This window comes from Maniola hyperantus, chromosome 9 (genome assembly GCF_902806685.2).
Source record: "Maniola hyperantus chromosome 9, iAphHyp1.2, whole genome shotgun sequence".
NCBI classification, from domain to species: domain Eukaryota; kingdom Metazoa; phylum Arthropoda; class Insecta; order Lepidoptera; family Nymphalidae; genus Maniola; species Maniola hyperantus.
The window spans coordinates 1,595,996-1,621,675 of record NC_048544.1 but is presented as its reverse complement, the minus strand read 5'-3'; the positions used below and the strand labels follow the sequence as shown (position 1 = coordinate 1,621,675).

Below are 25,680 nucleotides of genomic sequence, written 5' to 3'. Positions count from 1 at the left end.
AAAGATTATTAATTTATTTTATGAATCAGTATACTAGTAGACCATGAGACTAGCAGAACAGATGATAGATAGTAGACCAGCGAGTCAACTAGTAGTGAATAGGTGATAGACCTTCATGATGATAGGGTGAATAACAAACTGATGATAGATGGGGTGGGGTCTTGAACAAATTCGCCAACACCAAATTTCTCGGATTCTGGGACGGGTTACAAAATTTTCTAGAGCATTGAATACCGAACGAGTGCTAGCCAATCAGAGGTGATTGCGATTGTCACACTGTTGCAGGCAAACTACAGCGGAAAACACTTAAGAAGACACTTATAGCAGGAGCCATTCTGATTGACGACAATGAATAAACTAGAAATATATGAATGATGATGAGATGGTGCCTTGAACTTGTCTGCCAACAATTCATTCAAATGAAAAAAAAATCTACTATGTGCTCAAATAAAAGGAAATCCAAACTGGGTAGCTTTAATTAATCTATTTATTTACAGGAACTTAGTAATAGCTCTCAAAGAGCTGAGCATCCGCGGCGACTTCCGCACAACAGTAGAGTACCTCATCACATTGCTGGAGACTCCGGCCTTTCAGGAGAACAACATCGACACCAGCTGGCTAGACGCGCTTATTGCGGAGAGGGTGAGTTATACCAGAAACTACTTCGCTGGCTCAGTGACTCAAAGAAGATAGAAGCTGCGACTCATATCTGTCTAGTGCCACTTCACACCTATCGAGCCTTTTGAGGAGTTGAAATTACTTATTTATTATAATGTGGCAGAATTTTTAAATTGCTCTGATATGAAATGAAATATATTTATTTCATGTAGGACAACTTGTGTCACTTAAATGTCAGGGCTCTCACCGGTTTGGAAAGCAGAGCCGGCAGAAAAATCAGCAGTTACTCGTTGCAAAAACCGGAGTTCCTCATCAAGTTGTTACAGACAATGGACTACAATTTATTCCTTGGGTGCTAAACTAGTCGTATACCTTAGCCTCCTAACTGCTAAAAGCGGACCGGCTGAGTTTTTACCAAAAACATCCAAGTCGGTATAGTTAATTTTATCAAAAACTCGTTTGGTAATATTTAGTATGATTACTTCAACTTTAAGATTTTTCTGAAATTGACACTGGCAAGGTAGCAATCTTAATCATACAAAAATATATTTCAAGGTCATCATCCACCATCACAAGATCGCAAAGTAATTTGAAACGTGTCAATCCTACAGATGCAATCGGAGAAGCCTGACATCATGTTGGGAGTGCTGTGCGGGTCCATCCTCATAGCTGACAGCATCATCACAGCCAACTTCCAGGAGTTTAAGAGCGCTTTGGAGAAGTGAGTCATTTGTCCTTCAGCTTTAAAATTAGCGCACTGTTCCTGAATTTATCATTTCATTAAAGTAGCCTAAATCTATCCTCAAGATGATAGAGCCTACTGTAGTATCTTTGCACCTTTGGTTGCAACCTTTGGATTTATTAAAACATACCATTAATCATTGTCCAGGGGTCAGATCCAGGGCTCGAGCCAGCTCTCCAACTGCGTGGAGGTGGAGCTCATCCACAGCGGACACAAGTACAAGGTCAGCGCGACCAGGTCGGGCCCCACGTCCTACTTCCTCGCCATGAACGGCAGCTTCAAGGAGCTGGAGGTGCACAAACTTACTGACGGAGGTGAGTTGATGTATGATGGGGTCAGTCCAAGGTGCAGCTGGTACAGGGCCAGCGCGATTAAGTTAGGCCAGGGTCGACCTTTACTCATCTGTTAACCAGTTGCAAAGTTTTTTTATCACACATGACCGAGCATACAGTATGCGGCAGAAAATAATGTACATCGGCCTTTAGAATGACATTTCGGCTTTTAGAGCGTTGTCATTGTCACTCATACGTATATGAGTAGTAGGTAGTTTATTATAGACTTCAGGGTCAAATTAAGACACTTTTCAAAAAAGGCTAAAATACCCTATTGTGAATTGATATTGTAGGTAAAATAAAACTGTTCTACTAGAAAGTTTTTGGGTTAACTTACTTTTTTTCTTTAAGGTCTGTGGAATTAATTTTTTTCTTCCCCAGGAACACTTCTGTCAGTCGACGGCGGTTCATACACGACCTATTTACGAGACGAAGTGGACAAGTACCGTATCGTGATCGGGAATCAGACCGTGGTGTTCGAGAAGGAAAAGGACCCGTCAAAACTACGCGCGCCCTCTGCCGGCAAGCTCATCAATACTCTGGTGGAGGACGGCGGACACGTGGACAAGGGACAGCCCTACGCGGAAATTGAGGTCAGTTGCAGCAGATAGACTGAGAGACGAGTGGTCAAGTGTACTAGAAGCAGAACGCCTTCTTGAAACTCGTACGCTCTATGCCGGTAAGCTCATCGAACAGACACTTATACAAGGGACAGACCTATATGGAGAGAATAGATGGACTAGTGTTGGAGATGGAGAAGGTGGCAAGCTATGCGCGCCCATTTATTATATAGATTTCTGGCATGACAGTAATGTGAGTTTTCAGGCATGACTTGGAATTATGGCATAAAATGAAAATGTGGAATAGGCAAACATTTGCTGGCATGACTTGGAAATGTCTAACAGACAAACATTTCTTGGATAACATGGAAATGTGAAATAGCAAACATTTTCTGGCATAACATGGAAATGTGAAATAGCAAACATTTTCTGGCACAACACGGAAATATGAAATAGCAAACATTTTCTGGCATTACATGTAATTAGGGAATTTGCAAACATTTTTTAGCATAACACGAAAATGTGGGATAGGCAAAAAAAATCTGGCATGACATGTGTTATAGACAATCATTTTTTGGTATTACATAGAAACAGTTGGATCGAGATACTAGACTTTTAATGTTGTACTATGATTTTGACGTATTTAGGTTGATGATTTTGTTGAGCAGGTGATGAAAATGGTGATGACTCTATCGGCGCCCGAGGCCGGCAACGTGACATGGTGCCTGCGACCCGGCGCAGTGCTCGAGATGGGCACTCTTATGGGCATCCTGGGTAAATTTATTTATTTACTGAGTTCAGAAATTCAATTCAATTTCATTTAAATTTATTTATTTGTTTCACAAAGATAAATAATATGCTTTTACATTTTTTTTTCCTTATAAATTATCCCATAGTGGTACTGATTCTAAGCACAACTAAATTTTAGAGTATTTACATCGTCTTCTTGCTAATGTAATATGAAAAGGACAGACACAGTTTGACAGTTTTAAATTTAATTTAGAGCCGTCAACCCTCGTGACTTTAGCTGCCAGTCACGAGCATACAGCAGGCCGATTGCGAATCGACTGCATCTATCATTTAATGACAGCATCAATGTCAAAATATGGTTTTCCTATCACGGTTCGGTGAGACAGTCCATAAAGGATAGATGTGGACAAAAAAATGTTTTGACAGTTCATTTACACTATCGATAAAATTTATTGTATGAAAAATGCTATTGCGGACGCGTTTTGAAGTTTGATGTCATATAAGAACCTCGACAAATGTTACGTCAAATGAGGTTTTCATTGAAACAACTCGAGAGGTGTTTTTATCAGTGACATAAGCTATCCGCAAATCGTTTTACTACTTATATTAATTAAAATAAAGTTATGAAAGGGATTAAAAAGGCTATAGTAATTCTTCTGCTAGATAAGAAATCAATTATTAATTTTAGAAGCTAGTATAATAGTATAAAAGTATTTTTAGATTAATGTAAGTCTCATAAGTACTTTTAAAAGAATATGTGATGACTCTTTCATTAGTAGGTTTGATGCACAGAGTACATTAAATATAGAGGTATACTAGCACTGAGAAATGAGAATCACAGAGTACTTTTTACACGCACCTATAACTTCTTGGGGAACAGTTATGTGCATTTTAACTAAATAATTAAATATCATTGCTTTAACGGTGATGGAAAACATCGTGTGGAAACCTGCATGCCTGAGAGTTCTCCAAAATGTTATCGAAGGTGTGTGAAGTGAAGTCTACCAATCCGCATTTGGCCAGCATGGTAGACTATGGCCAAAACTCTTCTCACACTCAAGAGAACCGTACTCTATAGTGAGCCAGCGACAAGCTGAACATAATAGTATACCTTTGACTCTTTTGAGAACAATATGGAGAACTCTCAGGCATGCAGATTTCCTCATGATATTTCCTTCACCGCTAAATCAAGTTAAGTATAATTAATTGTTTAAAACGCACATAACTCTTAGAGATGCGTACCTAGAATTGAACCCCCAACCTTCAATTATTCAGAGGTGGACATCCTAACCACTAGGCTCTTCGGGGAACTTGTCCAAAAGTCAAATCATTTTCTGATTTAATTGATTTAGCTTTAGAAATTACTTTGGAATTTAAATTATGTAGGCAAATAAAACAACAGTTTGGTGATTTTTTATGTATTCTTTTATTAAAGTAGATTAGATTCTGACATTTTAATTATATCACCATCTGCTTCTTATAAATCTAATCTGGCACCGTTCATTATTTTATTTGTCTCTGCACGGGGTCCAAGAGCTCGAGTTCACAACATATCCCAATCCATATCTTTGTCAGGATGAAGAATTGAATGCAGCACTGTATCACCTTTGCCTGAAAAAAAATTATGATAACTGAGTAAGTGACCACTGACTGTGTTGCTTAATCTATACCACTAGGCACTACCAGCTTCTGTTTAGGTATGATGTTGTCTGCGAAGACTTTAGAATCAGTGTATATGGTATCTTTGTTACTAATTTAGCTAATCCAAATTGTTTCTTTAAATATTTGTGGTGCGAAGGAGTAAGAAACATCCAAACTTTCATATGAAGAGCAACGTTTTAGGCAGCTCTAGATACATAACGAAACATACTCGAGAAAGCACTTGTAGTGTGGAGGTACTTAGGTACTATGAAGTCATAACCACCAGTAGCAATGGACTCAATTTGTATAATAGGTACTTTATGAAACGCTGTTAAAACTCCTCTAACTTTTCGGAGTTTAATACCATTGTAACAACTAAATATCACTTGCTTAGCTGTGAAGGAAAAGGAAGATCGTGAGGAAACCCGCATGAGAGCCTTTACTTGTATTGAATGATAACGTTTGTTAACTTACGAGTTCTAACTTCCAAGCAGCCACAGTCCGTCAATAAGGGTCCCAATACTTAGGCAAATCAGTGCCCAGGCATTTGCGTATAAGTTCAATGAGAAAAACTAAGTCTCCGGAGTCCGAGGAGCAAGCAAAGTTGCAGAATTAATCACAAAAAACAAACGCGTAAACTAAGGAAAAACAACAAAAAATTGTACTTTGTGGTCTGGGGTTCTAAATAGTTACCACAGACTAACTACTTATTTGTAATAAGTAACGTAGCCAAATTTAGAAGACTGTTATGTCCATGTAAATTGCTAGATTACCAAGTGATTACCATAGATATTCGATTTAGTCGGGTTATAAATAGGTCCGTGCTACCAATACGTCATCAAAATGTCGATAATGACCAATTGCGATATAGTGCATTAGTCGTCCGCGATAGCAAATTTATCAACTGTAACGATCACGATTCTTAAGGATATTTCTATTGAGATGTCACATGTCAGTTTACGGCAATCGGCCTGCTGTTTAAATTTGTAGCGTGCACTGAGTCTTTAAATGTAGAATTCATGTTCCGTCCTTTAACAATTTTAAAAAGAAAAAGATGCATATACTCTAAATTTAGTTTTAGAGAAAGACAACAGAATCGGCGCCGGTATTATGCTAGTTTAACATGTGATCCTGCTAAAGGAGTCCTTCTTTTCATTCATAGCTTCTTTTGAAAATCTTTTATCTATAAGAAAGGGATTTGTTTCATATCCTCAGATCTTTGTATTTTTGTAATTTCATTCCATTTGTGTTTTTTGTATCACAATTTTTTAGCCATCTTTTGCCCAAAATATTTTCGCATATTCGAATCGAGCAACTCGAATCTATTTGTTGCAATAGCCCGCGGTCCCGTTCTATAGAACTGTTGTTTAAAAAATCAGGTAAAAATGAGGAGGTATCAAGTTTATAATAATATCAAACACTTAGGTATGAATGTTTCTTGAAAAAAAATTGTAAATAAAAAGTTAACGAAGTCAAAAAATACGGCCGTTTATGCTACGCAAATAAATCAAAACCTACTTACTGTTACTTTAATTTTTTTGTTGTTTCTGTTATTTTATTATTTGTTGTTGTTTTTTTTAATATAATTTAAATGAGAAAAATAAATAAATGAAAGGAAATTGATGCAGGTTTTACGAAATCGATCTACTGGTGGTAAGTGGTTTGAGCAATGGCTTATTGTTGTAGAGCTGGACGACCCGTCCCTGGTGACGACAGCGCAGCCCTACAAAGGGCAGTTCTGCTTGGACGACAACCAGCAGGTCTCCGAGAAGCTCAACTACGCGCACAACAAGTACAGATACATATTGGACAACACCCTCGCTGGTAAGTTAATACCTAATTATGTAGTGTGCACAGTGGCGTGCAGGTCATAGAGGCATAAATGCACTGCTTACCCCAGTTGTAATAGCCCAATGCATATTTTTCATTATGACCTGCCAGTAAATAGGTTCACACTGTGTACGCCACTGAGTGTGCATCACCATACACCACGCACGAAACGTTTTGCGTCATCATTCCTCATACGCATGGCTAAGGTTTGGAATACTCTTCCACGATATGTGTTTCCTACCAATTACAACCCGGGTATCATTAAAACAAGAGTGAATAGGCATCTTCTAGGTAAACGCGTCCCATCTTAGGCCGCATCATTACTTTCCATCAGGTGGGATTGCGGTCAAGCGTTTGCCTATAATGAATTTAAAAAAAAACCATCAACCATAGACGTCCACTGCTGGACATAGGTCTCTTGTAGGGACTTCCACACGCCACGGTCTTCGCCGTCTGACTCCACCGGCTCCCTGCGACTCGTCTGATGTCGTCCGTCTACCTTTGGGGGGGGGGGGGGGGGGGGGGGGGGGGTCTTACAACACCGCGTCTTCCGGTGCGAGGCACTTATATTTCATTTAAAAGATTACACTTTTTTATATGTTCTACAAATATCCAAAACGCATCATATCGTAGCCGCCGTGTTAATTTCGACTGTGACGTCACATGGATTGAAATTGTGATCCGTGTGACGTCATCACAGCTCATGATCCTCAAAAGATTTGTAAGTTTTCGGTAGTTTATTATCACTTTAGGATCAAATTAAGACACTTTAAAAAAAAGGGTAAAATACCCTATTTGTTGGTGTCCGCCCCTAGAATAACCCTATGTTGTAATCTTATGGGAACGCCGTCGAAGTGAGTTGATATCACTTTGTAGAAATGAAGAATGTTAGTTACACTAACGCTTTCCATCCCAGGTTACTGTCTGCCGGACCCATACAATACACCAAGATTACGCGAAGTGGTGGAGAAGTTCATGCAGAGCCTTCGCGACCCTTCGCTACCCCTCCTCGAGTTGCAAGAGGTGAGAGGAATGGTTATTGGCAAAGTAGGCGTGCGTGTGTTTTTTAGACAGATCTATTGACTTAACACAGACTCATTCGACTATTAAATGCTTTTGTGTTTAGGTCGCATTTCTGATTGAGTGGTTTCAACAGCAATTCTGCCCTAATCAAGTTAATATTGCAGTAAGGTTATTATGAAAGGCAAAACTCTCGATAAGCCGCTGTGTTTCGTGGTTAATATTTAACTTCACTTCTGGTATGTTTATATCAGATGTTTTTTACTTACAGTAAAAACGAGATGTATATTACGCGACAGATTGAGATGGCAGATAGGGTATGATGCGGGGGGACGCCCCGTACATCCGCACGCCACACGCGGGGCTCGTGCGGGGGCGTGCGGGGTGTTTCCTCCCCGATTGCTATTTACATAACATCATCATCATGATCATGATCAACCAATCACCGGCTCACTACAGATCACGGGTCTTCTCTCAGTGTGGGAAGGGTTTGGCCATTGCGGATTGGTAGACTTCACACACCTTTGAGAACATTATGGAGAACTTTTAGGCATGCAGGTTTCCTCACGATGTTTTCCTTCACCGTTAAAGCAAGTGATATGTCATTACTGAAAACGCACATAACTCCGAAAAGTTAGAGGTGGGTGCCCGGGATCGAACCCCCGACTTTCGATTAGAAGGCGGACGTCCTAACCACAAAGCTATCACAGCTTTACATCACATATCCATCATCAACATCATCATCGTCAACCGAAAGACATCCACTACTGGTCCTAGTTCTCTTGTAGGAACTTGAACAAGCCGGCAGTCTTGCGCCATCGCCTAGAGAAACTTTAAACATAGCTGTCGACGTCACCCGAGCTCGCCCGCACCGGGTCAGTGCGGGGGCTGTGCGGGTGTGCGAGGCGTTCCCTCTGATTGCCATCTCGAGCTGTCGCGTACTATACATTGCTAAAGTTATAAATGTCCGATTTAGAAACCCTAGACCTTTTGCCCTTAGTGTATATAAGAACAATACTTCCTTTTACAATCCCGTTGTCCGTATGTGTCGCCTGTACAATGATCTTTTCACAGCTAACCATAATATTGACATTTTTAATAATAATTTGAACATATTTAAAAAACATATTTATCAACATTTTGCATCTTCTCCACTTTAAGTATATTTTTCATAGTTAATTTTCTTGTATTTCTTTTTTCTGTGTTTTTATAAATTGTATCTTATCAGTTAGTTAGTGCATTTATTTATTTAAGAATTGTTGTGTACACATATTAAGGGTTACCGCTTAGATCTTAATCTATTGTTTTTTATTTTTATTTGGACCATTTATAGCTGAAACCTGTTTTGTGTGCCTTTATAATAAAATAGAATAAAATAAAATAAAATAAAATAAAATAAAATAAAATAAAATAAAATAAAATAAAATAAAATAAAATAAAATAAAATAAAATAAAATAAAATAAAATAAAATAAAATAAAATAAAATAAAATAAAATAAAATAAAATAAAATAAAATAAAATAAAATAAATAAAATAAAATAAAATAAAATAAAATAAAATAAAATAAAATAAAATAAAATAAAATAAAATAAAATAAAATAAAATAAAATAAAATAAAATAAAATAAAATAAAATAAAATAAAATAAAATAAAATAAAATAAAATGGTTGATAGGTGCTATCGTCTACATCGGGTCGTATTCCGATCTCGGTGGAGAAGAAAGTGCGCAAGCTGATGGCGCTGTACGAGAGGAACATCACCAGCGTGCTGGCACAGTTCCCCAGCCAACAGATCGCGAGTGTCATCGACCAGTGAGTCTGTTCATTTGTATTAGATAGAAAGAGAAAGCAAACACGGTTAATTTCGCTTCTATTTCGGTTATAAGCTTCGACGACCTCCACCCATCACCGGCTCACTACTGAGGACGGTCTCAGAATGAAAAGGATTTAGACCATAGTCCGCTACGCTGGCCAAGTAGGTACGGATTGTCAGAATTCACACATCTTTGAAAAAATTACAAGGAGCTCTGCAGATTTTCTCACGATGTTTTCCTTCACCGTTAAATCGAGTGATATTTAATTGCTTAAAACGCACATAATTCCAAAAAATTACGGGCGCGTGCTCGGGATCGAACCCCCGACCTCCCGATTAGGAGGCGGACGTTTCATAACCACTAGGCTACAACGGCTTTTCTTAGCCACTAGGCTACAACTAAAACTGCTACTACCGATCTTATTAGTGGGAGGTCCCGGGTTCAATTCCTGGTAGCGGTTTGGAATTTTGTGTAATTTCTAAATTTCTGGTCTGGTCTGGTGGGAGGCTTTGGCCGTGGCTAGTACCACCCTACCGGCAAAGCCGTGCTGCCAAGCGATTTAGCGTTCCAGTATGATGCCGTGTAGAAACCAAAAGGGCATGGGCTTAATAAAAACTGCCATACCACTTCCATCTTAGACTGCATCGTCACTTACCACCAGGTGAGATTGCAGTCAAGGGCTTACTTGTATCTGAATAAAAAAAAACGTGAAACATGCCTATGGGTTAGGTTATCCCGGCTGCCCCTCTAATACTTGAGTGTTAAAGCCAAGATATTATTAATTGGTGTTACTTTTATCTGTCGAGGAAGAAAAAGGAAAGTTAGGATCCAGACAGACTTATTCAGAGAGTATTGGAGAGTTTATTAGTTAGATAAAGTTTATCTCGGAGGTGTGAATCAGGCCCTTAGTTTTATATTTGGTGATCGAATTGTTTCCGTTCCAGTCACGCCGCGTCGTTGGCGAAGCGTTCGGACAGGGATGTGTTCTTCATGAGCACCCAGGCGCTCGTCCTACTCGTGCAGAGATACAGGTATAACATTTTAATTCCTAAAGGGCCGGCGACGCATCGGCGGCTCCTCTGGTGCTGCAAATGTGCATGGGCGGCGGTAATCACTTAACATCAGGTGACCCGCCTGCTCGTTTGCTCGCTATATCTATTTAAAAAAAAAATATAGTCCGTGCAGATAGTTGCCCTGAACTTAACTGCTAGACGCGTCGCAATTGCATTTTTAGCCGTCAGTGGAGTACACCAGCCCGCGCGCTGTGCCGCACCCCGCGCTCGCCATCTGGTTGGATTTGCATTAGTGTGAATGCTACATCTGTACACAATACACGTGCGCGACACGATTGTACCGGCGCGAACTCCCACCCCGGTCTAAGTTCAGGGACGATTATTTGTTTGGCACAAACTATAATGAAAATCACTTAAAAGTAACAGGAAAAGTTGTGAAGTTTTTGTGGCTACTTTAATAAGACTTCGTTTGCAGAAACGGTATCCGCGGCAGAATGAAGGCGGCCGTGCATGATCTGTTGAAGCAATACTATCAAGTCGAGAGCAACTTCCAGCTGGGTAAGTGTCAAAGTCAAAGTCAAAGTCAAATGATTTATTCAAAATAGGTTATAAATTACGCTTATTGATGGTCTGGTATGGTGTTAGATTTGTAAGATATAGTGGTGATAATTATAACACAAACTTAAAACTAAAGCTACGAGGGTTCCAAACGCGCCCAGGTCTGAGAAGAGCCCACAACAAACTCAGCCGGGTATTCTTTTTATTATCACCACTTTACAAAATTATTGAAACTTATTAGAACTATCACAAAGTCGTTAAGCAACTCATTCCCAAGCTTGCTTATCATTTAAATAATCCTTTACATTGTAATAGGATTTTTCAATTAGTTTACGTTTTATGAACACTTTGAACTTGTTGAGAGACATCTCCAATATGTCTTCTGGAAGCTTATTATAAGTAGAAACGTAGTGTTATACGTAGCCTTGTTATTTTAGCCATAATTTTAATTTTGCCGATCCGTTGACCAACGGGACAAATATAGTTATTCCGCCACATACAATTAGCGATGAGGATCGCATAAGGGTATCCAAATTTCGTGAGAAAAAAAGGAACCTGTATACCCGTACCCGTTGCACTTTATTAAGGGACACATTGTACATATATATATATATATATATATATATATATATATATATATATATATTTAAATAAGAATATTAGCCATGTTAAATGACTAATATTCCCCTTTCCTCTCCAACTAAGCGTCAGGCTTGTGCTAGGAGTAGGTACGACAATAGTGCAACGGGCGGGGTTTGAACCGTCAACCTTTCGGTTTTCAGTCCACTCGTTTACCGGTTGAGCTATTGAGGCTCTCTCTTGAGATATTGCAAATAAAACATCTGACTGAAGCTAGAGATCAACGAACGTTGCGTAAGTAGGCCATTCGGAGTCAATGCCACGTTGTACGTGGGGCATTGACCCGAGTTTTGCAGGCTATACATTGAGGGGTTGAATAATACCAAATCACTAAAACTACAAAATGAGGCAAATCCACAGGCAATGGTTATTGGTGTTGGATTGTGTTTAGGTTCAGGTTACACCCTGTATAATATGTAAAGTGAACACCTGTATATTTGGATAGGTTCGTACGACAAGTGCGTGATGGCGTTGCGCGACCGCTACAAGGACGACATGCAAGCCGTCGCCAACATCATATTCTCGCACAACCAAGTCGCCAAGAAGAACTTACTGGTGAGTTGAGTGATCTCCATTAAATTTTTAGCCTTTAAACTATCGTGAGTGATTTCCATTATCCTTAGCCTAATATCCTGATTAAATGCTAATCCTAATCTAAATATATAAAAGGAAAACGTGACTGACTGACTGATCTATCAACGCACAGCTCAAACTACTGGACGGATCGGCCTGAAATTTGGCATGCAGATAGCTATTATGAACTAGGCATCCGCTAAGAAAGGATTTTTGAAAATTCAACTCCTAAGGGGGTGAAATAGGGTTTTGAAATTTTGTAGTCCACGCGGACGAAGTCGCGAGCATAAGCTAGTCTAAATATATAAAAGGAAAACGTGACTGACTGACTGATCTATCAACGCACAGCTCAAACTACTGGACGGATCGGGCTGAAATTTGGCATGCAGATAGCTATTATGACGTAGGCGTCCGCTAAGGAAGGATTTTTGAAAAATCAACCCCAAAGGGGGAGAAACAGGGGTTTTAAAATTTGTGTAGTCCATGCGGACGAAGTCGCGAGCATAAGCTAGTAATATTATAAATGTGGAAGTGTGGATGTTTTTTTTTTTTTAAAGAATATTAGCCATGTTAAATGACTAATATTCCCCTTTCCCCTCCAACTAAGCATAAAGCTTGTGCTAGGAGTAGGTACGACAATAGTGCAACGGGCGGGGTTTGAACCGTCGACCTTTCGGTTTTCAGTCCACTCCTTTACCTGTTGAGCTATTGAGGTTTGGATGTTTGTTACTCAATCACGCAAAAGCTACTGGACGGATTTGGCTGAAATTTGGAATGGAGATAGATTATACCCTGGATTAAAACATAGGCTACTTTTTAAATAATTTTAAGTGTAGGTAAAACCCTATAAAAATTATAAAATATAGGCTATTTTTTGTCCCGGAAATCTAAAGAGTTCCCGCGGGATTTAGAAAAACGTAAATCCACGCGAAGTCGCGGGCATCAGCTAGTCTCTCACCCGGCTATACTCACGTGTTTAGTTAACGTAAGCCCGAACTGGAGTCCTTTTTCAAAGGGAGTCAGTTCCACAAAATTGTCCATTTACTATCTTCTTCTTCTTTTCGAGTCGACGGTCACCTCAAACACGGGCAGCTCGAAAAGTCGCAACCGCGATTGCTCGGTCGGTAGCGTTGTGCAGCTCCTCGTTCGTGCAGGCTGTCGGGCACGCAGGGCACCCAGTCATGTGCGCAATGGTCTGTTTCGGATGACCGCAGATGCACTGCGTATCATGTCTAGAGATAAAGCCCCACCTCGCCAAATCACAGAGCAGAAACGAAGAGGAGTTGGCCTAAGCAACTGTGCACTGTGATTTTCAACTAGGTCCTGACGTCATCACTGTGGGCGGGGCCTTAGTTAGTATGCTGTCTGCGTTCGTCAGGTTCACATATATTGAGACTCGTATTATCGGTGTGTTTTCGCGTTTTTAAGAACAAAAGGATGAAGTGTTGTGTTTTATCGTGTCAAAGTTATTCAGACAGACGTTCTGATGCTATGAATGGTATCACATTTCATTTGTAAGTAATTTTATACGTAATTATTAAAATAGTTCTAGATTATTGACATCTAGTGTGAGATAGCTGAACTATGTAGTGACATCAATATATCGATGTTAGGTCGCTAAGCGAGTAGTTTTGCTTCTAACCCGCAGATGGAAAATTGAGAAGTGGGCGGCGTTCCACAACCCCTCACCCCGCAAAATGTCACTCGATATTTCATAGGGAAATCTTAATACAACATCTCCTCTTTGTTTCTGCTCTATGCGCCAAATCCATCCTAGACCTCCCCACCCCCGCTCTGAGGCGGTTGAGCGACCTCCAGACAGGCCAGCTGAGATTGTATCCTTCGGCTAGTCTCTCCTTCACGCTGGTGTTCGGGTTCGGGGTACCTAGCCGTGACCTCCACAAAGCAAGACGCGTAGTTTCAGCAGTTTCAGCGGACTGCTTGAGAGGCTGCACTGAGTGTAAGAAGCTATTCCTTGAGCGCAACCTAGGACGAGCCGGTTTATGACTGAATAGTGGGTGACGTCTATCCTGTGTCTGCTTTGTTCTTTCTACCGAGCTAGAGACCGCTCGACGCACCTCAGGGTTTTTTACTATTACACTAGCTGATGGCCGCGACTTCGTCCGCGTGGATTTAGATTTTTAAAAATACCATGGGAACTCTTTGATTTACTGGGATAAAAGTAGCCTATGTCACTCTCCAGGTCTTTAAATATACTCATGCAAATATCACGTCAATACGTTGCACCGTTGCGACGTGATTGAAGGACAATCCAACAAACAAACACACTTTCGCATTTAAAGGGTACTAATTTTTTTACATTCGTCGCCAAATGTGTTTTAATAAAGGAATATAACAGGGTATCAAAAACCCACGGTGCTCAAGTAATAACAACATTGCATAGCAGTCATACCTATGTTTTCTGTTTCTACCCTCACACGAGACGTATAATTTTTCTTTGTTATAGGTGACAATGCTAATAGATCACCTGTGGTCAAATGAACCCGGACTAACAGATGAGCTGGCCGCGACACTCAACGAGCTGACGTCGCTGCATCGCGCCGAACACAGCCGAGTGGCTCTTAGAGCAAGACAGGTTAGATATATCTGCTTAAAGTTCTTAAAAAGTCTAGCATTCTCAGTGACAAGATCTGACTAGATCAAGATTTGGAAACAATTAATTTTTAATAATCCGGCTCGAAGGACCAATCACATAGTAATAATAATAATAGATCATCTGTGGTCAAATGAACCTGGACTAACAGATGAGCTGGTCGCGACACTCAATGAACTGACGTCGCTGCATCGCGCCGAACACAGCCGAGTGGCTCTTAGAGCAAGACAGGTTAGATATTTTTGCTTAAAGTTCTTAAAAAGTCTAGCATTCTCAGTGACAAGATCTGACTAGATCAAGATTTGGAAACAATTGTAATTTTTAATAATCCGGCTCGAAGGACCAATCACATAATAATAATAATAGATCATCTGTGGTCAAATGAACCTGGACTAACAGATGAGCTGGTCGCGACACTCAATGAACTGACGTCGCTGCATCGCGCCGAACACAGCCGAGTGGCTCTTAGAGCAAGACAGGTTAGACATTTTTGCTTCAAAGTTCTTAAAAAGTCTAGCAGTCTCAGTTACGATATCTGACTAGATCAAGATTTGGAAACAATTGTAATTTTTAATAATCCGGCTCGAAGGACCAATCACATAGTAGTAATAATATGTTCGATACTTGATGATGCCTGCGACTTTCGGTCATCCTCGGCCTTGGCCTATAGGTCTTGGTGCCATTATCTTGTTTATAGATTTTAGATTATTTCTCACTTGGTGTAAAATATCCTATGAGTCTAAAGTAGAGCATAATTTCCAGGTGCTAATAGCGGCCCACCAGCCTGCGTACGAGCTGCGTCACAACCAGATGGAGTCCATCTTCCTGTCGGCCGTCGACATGTACGGGCACGACTTCCACCCGGAGAACCTGCAGAAGCTTATACTGTCAGAAACGTCCATATTTGACATACTGCACGATTTCTTCTACCATACCAATGCAGCGGTAAGTCAAGATTTTTACTAGATTTCCCCAAAATTTTCCTCCTCATGTCTGAAGATCCTCTTTCTTCCTCTTTCAACCACTTTACGTCACTCCCATTTTTCGTTCCATCTTGTTGGGGGTGTTTTAAACTACGCTTAATTTTCTCGCACGTACTCGTAATTTACCCCCAAATTTTTTTTAGTAAATTCCAGGACATTCTGCAGTAGCAGAATAACTAGGGATAAAACCACCACAGTAAATGGGGGCATGTTTAACCCTGGAAATATACAAATAAAACTACATTGACCACAGATATAATAGAGCATAGGATAGCTCGGGCAATACAGAATTTTCCATAAAGAGCCTAGTCTCATATGCTCCTATGCTCTCTTGGTACTTAGTGTAAGCTACAGTTGGTGTCACGTCAAAAGTTCTCCAATCTTGAACTTGCGGAGTGGTTGGATATATTGCTCTATATATCTGGCGTTTCATTAAAAGGCCTCTGACCTTGTACCTGCGCAGTGGGTGTATGGCTAGAGCATATTATGTAACTAGCTTATGCTCGCGACTTCGTCCGCGTGGACTTCACAAATTTCAAACCCCTATTTTACCCCCTTAGGGGTTGAATTTTCAAAAACCCTTTCTTAGCGGATGCCTACGCCATAATAGCTATCTGCATGCCAAATTTCAGCCCGATCCGTCCAGTAGTTTGAGCTGTGCGTTGATAGATCAGTCAGTCAGTCAGTCAGTCAATCAGTCAGTCAGTCAGTCAGTCAGTCACCTTTTCCTTTTATATATTTATATATAGATATAGAATATAGATAGATAACCAGAAGAAGTGAAGTATGACGGTGAGCTCACCCACAGGTCGCAGTCGCGTATCAATGTTTCATTTCCATTTTACCCTCGACTTAAATATTTGTCCTCGCCTTCGGCTCGGGTAGATAAACGTCTCGGATAAAATGGCTAGTTTTATGCCCTTGTAGCACAATCTACTTTTATTTGTTTGTCAACAGGTATGCAACGCGGCACTAGAGGTGTACGTCCGGCGAGCGTACACGTCGTACGACATAACGTGCTTGCAACACCTGGCTCTGTCCGGGGAACTGGGCGTCGTGCATTTCCAGTTCATCCTGCCCACCGGACATCCCAACAGGTCTGTATACCCTACCCAATTCCACGTCCACCGCTGGACATCAGCATTTCCGAGAGCACCATCACACGAGATCTTCCGCCCTTCTTATCCTTCCTCTTGCCTACCAGATCAGACCTAAGTCTAGGTTATGGAACGGCATCAGTTTTCGCTTCCACTTATAATATAGGCATCTTATAGGCAAGCGTGAATAGGCATCTTTTTTACGAGGTGCGCCTCAGTCAGGACACTTAGGCTGCATCATCACTTGTCAGCAGGTCTGATTGCATCCAAGCGCTGGTCCATAAATTAAAGAAGTCAATATAAATACCGGGTCCAGATCCAACCCGGGATATTTTGTTTATTCGCTGTGCCAGAGAGATCTTCAGAGTCTGTATCCATAAATTTTTATCCCAGGATCCCTATCAGCCAGTCAGAAATCGAGCTAGCTTCAGCCCAGGACCAGGAAGGTGTCCCAGCAGAGCTGTCCACCGCCGCCATGAGAAAGTGCCACCACAGGACCGGCGCGTTGGCCGCGTTCGACTCCTTCGAGCAGTTCAAGGAGTATTCCGATGAACTGCTCGACTTGGTCCATGATTTTGCCAGTTCTGCGACTGTGAGGCGAGAGGTATATAATTTACGTGTGAAAAATTCTTCACTGACTGATTTATTCTTTATCATAGTTTAAATTTATAAAAGGAAAAGGTGACTGACTGACTGATCTATCAACGCACAGCTAAAACTACTGTACGGATCGGGCTGAAATTTGGCATGCAAAGCTATTATGACGTAGACATCCGCTAAGAAAGGATTTTTGCAACGGGTGGGGTTTGAACCAGCGACCTTTCAGATTTCAGTCCGCACCTTTAACCGTTGAGCTATTGAGGCTCTATTCTAATTATTCTTTCTTTCCTCTTCTTTCCTGAAATGAGTTTAGCTGGGAGGGGGGAGGGGTGGGGGGGCTAAAGCAATGCAGTAACTGAGCGTGGCAATATAATGTTTGAAAGAGTAGCCTTTTTCGTTTTTTCTGCAGGACCTGCAAGCGCTGCAGGACGGCAGCGAGAACCGCGACAGCACGAGCATCAACGTCGGCCATGATCTCAAACCCAATATCGAGGATGAAGTGGTAAGTCGCGTTTGTGGAGATTAATTCTACGATATACGAATAACCTGGCTTAAGAACCTTCGCCAGTAGTTTAACATGAGTTTAGGGCAGCGGTAAACAAGATCCAGTTAGCCTTAACGATTGCCAACCTCCGGTAGGAGATGGCACTAGAAGAAGAAGAATTCTACGATATTAGGGGTTCAATTAAGATATGACAGCTACAGTATAACGGCGGTTACGCACTCATCCGATCCGAGTCCGTGAAAATACGTTCCTTTTTGTTTTGAATGGGAGCTTATGACATGTAGATGTAATCACTGGTATTCTCACGAAAGTTGGATAGAACTCGGATGACGGAAGTGCAGTGCGTAATCGCCTCAGAACAAGGACTATTAGAAGTAGCCCTATTGTGACACTTACTGTTAGAGCGAGATAGCTAAATGCATTTAAGCTCTTATTAGAACGTGACAAAATGATTATTTTCTGTCCTTATCACCGTGGCCACTTTTTTTGTTTGTCAAGATGCTAAGCTAGCAGACAGACAGACACGCTTTCGCATTTATAATAATGTATAATTATAATACACACACACACAAGCATACACACACACTGTTGTAATTTTATTATTGTATATACCTACATTTATTCTAAATCTATTCTGTTAAAAATAGTTTTAATTATAATTTTAAGTAGGTAATCTCTTTTGGCCTTCTGTTATAACTAGATTTAAATTTAAATAATAATTATGTATTCACGCTGTTGATTACTTTCAAATAAACAAAATAAAATAAAATAAAATAAAATAAAATAAAATAAAATAAAATAAAATAAAATAAAATAAAATAAAATAAAATAAAATAAAATAAAATAAAATAAAATAAAATAAAATAAAATAAAATAAAATAAAATAAAATAAAATAAAATAAAATAAAATAAAATAAAATAAAATAAAATAAAATAAAATAAAATAAAATAAAATATTAATATGGATTTTGTTGTAGCCATTGGAACCTATCCACATCCTAATGATCGGCATCCGTGACACCGGCGAGAGCGACGACAGCGCCGTGTCGCGTCGCTTCGGACAGTTCTGTCGCGTGCATGCGCGCGAGCTGCACCAGAAGCGCGTGCGACGCATCACCTTCATGCTACTCATCAAGTAAGCCTTTTTTAAATTCCATTACTAATAAGCCCATGACTGCGATCTCATCTGATGATAAGTGATGATACAGTCTAAGATGGTAATAATAATAATGAAGGTGGATCATCACCTAACAAACTCAATCAATAAGAAATATAATTTATTGTTTATTAGGAAACGTTCGACAATGATAACAGCTAATCGAATGACAGAAAGACTCAGAAAACTAGAACGCTATTTTTCTTTCTTAGTTTTTCTAGATGTAGTGAGATTACATATGTATGTATGTATATACTTTATTGCACCACAGAAACACAAATGACAGGTTACAAAAAGAAATCTTAATAAGTAGGTACAAAAAGGTGGTCTTATCGCTAAATAGCGATCTCTTCCAGACAACCTTAACGCTAGGGAAAAAACGAACAAATGGACAATGGGAGGTGGCGTAAAATAAACCTAAATACCAATAGCTAAATAAACTAAACCATATAATAAGAATATAAAATACATATTGTTAATACACTAATACATACAAATAAAGTATAATAGACATACATAAGACTACATAGATATATATACACATATAGATTTAAATAATAAACTATGCCGTTACTGATGATAGCAAAGAGATAGGTAATGATCTTTGACGTCAATTTTAAATTAGTTAAGGGATTCAGCACGATGGATTTGCGAGGGAAGCTCGTTCCATAAACAGATAGCAGTGACCGTGAAGGAATTCTTAAAGTATTTTGTCCGATGTGTAGGTGGCGCTAGAATGAGTTTTCCCGCTGATCGTAAAACTCTATCTGGTCTATATATTATGTTATATATTATGTTCCAACTTCCAATAGATGGAATTGTGGAAGGATCTGAGGGAGGCCTTTGCCCAGACGTGGGACAGCACAGGCTGGTTTAGATTAGATAAGATTAGATGGAAGCGGGCTTAACTTAAAAGAGGTGTGGCAGTTTTAATTAAACTCATGCCCCTAATTATTAGAATCCGTGACATCGGCGAGAGAATTTTTTAAACCTCATCAATACTTGACAGGTTTAAAAATTTGTGTCAATCACAAATCGGTAACAGTCAAAATGATACAGGACTCTAAGAACCTACACCCTAAAAAAACTTGAAGAGACAGGTCGTAATTAAAATTTTCCCTTCTTCCCCAGACGGCAATTCCCCAAATTCTTCACGTACCGAGCTCGCAACGACTTCACGGAAGATACGATCTACCGCCACCTGGAGCCCGCCTCCGCGTTCCAGCTGGAGCTATACCGCATGAGGAGCTACGACCTGGAGGCCCTACCCACCAGCAACCAGAAGATGCATCTGTATCTGGGCAAAGCCAAGGTAATGTAGTAACTTCACGTACCGAGCTCGCAACGACTTCACGGAAGATACGATCTACCGCCACCTGGAGCCCGCCTCCGCGTTCCAGCTGGAGCTGTACCGCATGAGGAGCTACGACCTGGAGGCCCTACCCACCAGCAACCAGAAGATGCATCTGTATCTGGGCAAAGCCAAGGTAATGTAGTAACTTCACGTACCGAGCTCGCAACGACTTCACGGAAGATACGATCTACCGCCGCCTGGAGCCCGCCTCCGCCTTCCAGCTGGAGCTGTACCGCATGAGGAGCTATGACCTGGAGGCCCTACCCACCAGCAACCAGAAGATGCATCTGTATCTGGGCAAAGCCAAGGTATTGTAGTAACTTCACGTACCGAGCTCGCAACGACTTCACGGAAGATACGATCTACCGCCACCTGGAGCCCGCCTCCGCCTTCCAGCTGGAGCTGTACCGCATGAGGAGCTACGACCTGGAGGCCCTACCCACCAGCAACCAGAAGATGCATCTGTATCTGGGCAAAGCCAAGGTAATGTAGTAACTTCACGTACCGAGCTCGCAACGACTTCACGGAGGATACGATCTACCGCCGCCTGGAGCCCGCCTCCGCCTTCCAGCTGGAGCATATTGAGATGGAGTATGCTTGTCGGTTTGTCCTTCAATCACATCGTAACGGATTGACGTGATTTTTGTGTGGGTATAATTAAAGACCTGCAGAGTGAAATAGGCTACGAATAGGCTATAAAGAGAATAAGAGAGTAAAAGTGGAGGAAGGGTTTATCCCGGAAAATCAAGGAGTTGCCACTTTCCACGGGATTTTTAAAAACCCAAATATACGCGGACGAAGTAGTAGGCGTCAGCTAGTCGTGAAATGTTTCTCTGAATATAATTGGGTATTTGACTCCAATTTTTTTATTACTTTATTATAAACTAGTAAACGTCAACTGAAAAAACTAATTAAATCGATCAAATAATAAGAGTTATAAGCATTTAAACATTTCTGATTAGACAGAGATAGCGAAATAGCATTTTGACGTCACACCTTACTAATGCCATAGTAGCTTCGTGCGGTTTCATACAAATTTTCGTTTTGCGAAAAAGTGATAGAAGACCCTCCCACTCCAAAATTAAAATGCCTGTAACTTTGTAAATCTTTGTTGGATTTTAATATTTTTTCAGCGTACCTACGTCATTATTTTTATCCTAGTTTATAATAAAATAATAATATTTATCAAATTCTAAAGTAGGAAAATACCCAATTTTGTTGGCAGGTCAAGAAAGGCCAGGAAGTGACGGACTATCGCTTCTTCATCCGCTCCATCATCAGGCATCAGGACCTCATCACCAAGGAAGCGTCCTTCGAGTATCTGCAGAATGAAGGTGAAAGGTAAGTTATATACGTTTGAAGAAGATTTTTCTTTGGAATATTGTAGCAGAGTGAACTAAGTGAGGGAACTCTCAGTTTCATTCTGAATCGACGATACAGTGCGACAAGGCAATCTTGGCGCGTGGCGAAAATCGAAACTCAACTCAACAGTGGTGGTGGGAGGCTTCGGCCGTGGCTAGTTACCACTTTACCGGCAAAGCCGTGCCGCCAAGCGATTTAGCGTTCCGGTACGATGCCGTGTAGAAACCAAAGGGGTATGGGCTTAATACAAACTGCCATACCCCTTCCAGGTTAGCCCGCTATCATCTTAGACTGCATCATCACTTACCATCAGGTAAGGTTGCAGTCAAGGGCTGACTTGTATCTGAATAAAAAAAAAATAAAAAAAAATAAAAAAAAAAAAATAAAAAAAAAAAAAAACAGTCAGTCAGTCAGTCAGCTTTTCCTTTTATATATTTAGATAATTGTTGTTGGTTTCAGAGTGTTGCTGGAAGCGATGGACGAGCTGGAAGTGGCATATTCCCACCAGCTGGCAAAGAGGACGGATTGCAATCACATCTTCCTCAACTTCGGGCCTACGGTCATTATGGACACCGCTAAGGTACGCATGAATACGTAGTATACGTACTACACAGGCAGTGGCGTGCACAGAAGTTCAAGCCAGGGTATGCATTTAGGTATGAACTTATTTTAGAATAGAATAGAATAGAATAGAATAATGTTTATTCGAGGTATATAGGTGGTACATGGTGTAGGCAATATCGTCCTGTACAGCAGTGCAACACCTCGAACAGGTAGGCCACTCAGCTTGTGTTGAGACGTCGGGCCCCTCAGACACAAACCTCTAGAGCAAATATCTGAGGTACCAGACGCCCCAACGCTGATTTTCAGTGACCGCCTTTTAATTATTACCTATAAACGTCAGTGGCATAGAATATATAAAGTTGGCGAGTAAATGGAATTTTACGTCAGGTTATAATGAAAAATAAGCATTGATTTATTACAATGAGGGTAAGCAGTGCGTTTATGCTTCTATGAGCTGCACGCCACTGTACACAGGGGTTGTTTTGTAATCTCTACATAGTATAAAAGATAAAGTTGAAAACTAAAACTCGGCTACGATCAATTTAATAAACGCTGGAATATTAAAGTCGGTCGGCCGGTTGGTCAGTCAGTCACCTTTTCCTTTTATATATTTGAATAACCAGACTGACATCACATAAAAGTTGTATGTAAATTTATTTGTCTCAGATCGAGGAATCCGTACTGGGTATGGTGATGCGCTACGGGCCACGGCTGTGGAAACTGAGAGTGTTGCAAGCCGAGATCCGATTCACACTACGGATAGGTGAGTAATCATTGTATACATATATATATATATATATATATATATATATAATATATATATAAAGAATATTAGCCATGTTAAATGACTAATATTCCCCTATCCTCTCCAACTAAGCGTCAAGCTTGTGCTAGGAGTAGGTACGACAATAGTGCAACGGGCAGGGTTTGAACCGTCAACCATTCGATTTTCAGTCCACTCCTTTACCCGTTGAGCTATTGAGGCTCTAATAATCTAGGCTAAATATTGAATCTATCTATATATATATAAAAGGAAAAGGTGACTGACTGACTGACTGACTGAATGACTGACTGACTGACTGACTGACTGACTGACTGACTGACTGACTGACTGACTGACTGATCTATCAACGCACAGCTCAAACTACTGGACGGATCGGGCTGAAATTTGGCATGCAGATAGCTATTATGACGTAGGCATCCGCTAAGAAAGGATTTTTGAAAATTCAACTCCTAAGGGGGTGAAATAGGGTTTTGAAATTTTGTAGTCCACGCGGACGAAGTCGCGAGCATAAGCTAGTAGAATATAAATATTTGTATTCAAATAAACTTTTACAAATACTTTTGTCTAATGCATCCACCACTGGTTCTGAATGTCTTTTCGAAATTTTATAACAGACCCGTTGCATTGCTCGTTTATTTTGCTAGAATACATGTAACGATCCGCACATGGCCAGTGTGGTAGACTATGGCCAATACCCTTCTCACTCTGAGAGGAGACCCATGCTCTGTAGTGAGCCGGTGATGGGTTGATCACGACATGTAACAATGGTAGTCAATTTTCAAGGTAAGTAAGTATCAATGTAATCGGCCACTACTGGCATGCGAAATTCCGAAATTTCCGCAATAGAATAGAATAGAATGTTTTTTTATTCATGTAAACTTTTAAAAGTGCTTATGAATAGTCAGGTAGTTTTAATTTACCACTGGTTCGGAATGCCGTTCCTACCGAGAAGAACCAGCAAGAAACTCGGCGGTTGCTCTTTTTAATTTTTCAATTTACAATGTTATTATACCGTACTATACAAGCCATTGCAGCCCCGTGCATTGCTGGAGCGAGTCAAATCCAAGCTCTTGTGTTTGAGTGTTAGTTTGAATATAATTTATAGTATCTAGTCTCATTTCTAAGGCATTCCGAACCAGTGGTAGTTGCGTTTATTGTAGGGAAAAGTTTAATTGTATAAAAAAAGATTTTGATTTTTGATTCCCTCAGGCCCTGGACAACCCACGAAGAATGTCCGGCTGTGTCTGTCCAACGGGTCCGGGTACACCCTGGACGTGTACACTTACGAGGAAGTCATTGACCCAAGGACTGGTGTGGTGAGTACAACAGACGATACAGAGTGTAACCAGAACGCTGGCAAAAACGAAGACAGGTGATAGTACTGATATAATACCAAAAAAATCATATGATTTTGTAAAAGTTTACGATATATTGCAAATAAAACATCTGAGTGACGCTAGAGATCAACGAACGTTGCGTATGCCACTCGCAGTCAATGCCGCGTCGTAGGCGGGGCATTGACCTGAGTTTCACACACACAAAACATTGCGGGTTTTAAAAATACTAAATCACTAAAACTACAAAATGAGGCAAATGGTTATTGGTATTGGATTCTGTTTAGGTAGTTTTTTTTATTTTTATTTTTTTTATTCAGATACAAGTTAGCCCTTGACTGCAATCTCACCTGGTGGTAAGTGATGATACAGTCTAAGATGATAGCGGGCTAACCTGGAAGGGGTATGGCAGTTTTTATTAAACCCATACCCCTTTGGTTTCTACACGGCATCGTACCGGAACGCTAAATCGCTTGGCGGCACGGCTTTGCCGGTAGGGTGGTAACTAGCCACGGCCGAAGCCTTCCTCCAGACCAGACCAGAAATTTAGAAATTTTAAAATTCCAAACCGGGATTCCCGGGACCTCCCACTATTAAGACCACAGCGCTCACCACTGCGCCAGGGAGGTCGTCAAAACAATAAAGCTAAGTTTTTGCTAGCGTTCTGGTTATAGCCTGTATAATATTTTGACTAATTTTAAATGCATATTAAAAATTGCGTAACCGGCAGGAATCGAACCTGCATCTTCTGGGGTTCGCGCCCGATGCCTTGACCACTCGGCCACGGTTTCGCTTACTGCCAGTGACGAAATTGGTGATATGTGTGTTCACTCAGTACTGAAGCGACTATTTTGATATGTATTTAAAATTATTTAGTAATTTCCTTGAAGTGTAGGTAAAAACACTATCATAAAAATTATAAAAATTCTGAGTTTTGTTGAAGCGAAGCTACTATCGCACATAATACGCATATAATATTTGTTTGTTCACAGATAATCTTCCAATCGTTCGGGCCGAAACAAGGCCCTATGCACGGGCTGCCCATCTCGACCCCATATGTCACCAAAGACTATCTGCAGCAGAAGAGATTCTTGGTAACAAATTGTTGACATATTTTAATTTAGATACCTAACGGGTACATGCCAAGATTAATTTGATGTTTTTATTTGTCGACATTTCAACCCAATTGCGTGGGTCGTTTGGCTGTGACAGTGAGTTGAACTGAAGAGTGTTTGGC

At 40.5% G+C, this 25,680-nt stretch overlaps 1 protein-coding gene across 2 annotated transcripts in view; it reads left to right on the top strand.

The window, feature by feature from the left end:
- The window catches only part of ACC (acetyl-CoA carboxylase), an 84,685-nt gene that overhangs the window by 38,544 nt on the left and 20,461 nt on the right, over positions 1–25,680 (top strand). For both annotated transcript variants that reach the window (XM_034972088.2, XM_034972090.2), the window contains 23 exons: positions 498–642; positions 1,230–1,339; positions 1,508–1,674; positions 2,074–2,285; positions 2,921–3,026; positions 6,330–6,467; positions 7,390–7,496; positions 9,169–9,305; positions 10,252–10,338; positions 10,796–10,878; positions 11,963–12,072; positions 14,558–14,686; positions 15,467–15,649; positions 16,645–16,784; positions 17,178–17,388; positions 17,794–17,886; positions 18,867–19,024; positions 20,177–20,357; positions 21,625–21,740; positions 22,221–22,341; positions 22,992–23,088; positions 24,319–24,425; positions 25,436–25,537. In XM_034972088.2, coding sequence (XP_034827979.1) covers positions 498–642; positions 1,230–1,339; positions 1,508–1,674; positions 2,074–2,285; positions 2,921–3,026; positions 6,330–6,467; positions 7,390–7,496; positions 9,169–9,305; positions 10,252–10,338; positions 10,796–10,878; positions 11,963–12,072; positions 14,558–14,686; positions 15,467–15,649; positions 16,645–16,784; positions 17,178–17,388; positions 17,794–17,886; positions 18,867–19,024; positions 20,177–20,357; positions 21,625–21,740; positions 22,221–22,341; positions 22,992–23,088; positions 24,319–24,425; positions 25,436–25,537 — 3,040 coding nt within the window. The remainder of the gene's footprint in view (positions 1–497; positions 643–1,229; positions 1,340–1,507; positions 1,675–2,073; positions 2,286–2,920; positions 3,027–6,329; positions 6,468–7,389; positions 7,497–9,168; positions 9,306–10,251; positions 10,339–10,795; positions 10,879–11,962; positions 12,073–14,557; positions 14,687–15,466; positions 15,650–16,644; positions 16,785–17,177; positions 17,389–17,793; positions 17,887–18,866; positions 19,025–20,176; positions 20,358–21,624; positions 21,741–22,220; positions 22,342–22,991; positions 23,089–24,318; positions 24,426–25,435; positions 25,538–25,680) is intronic.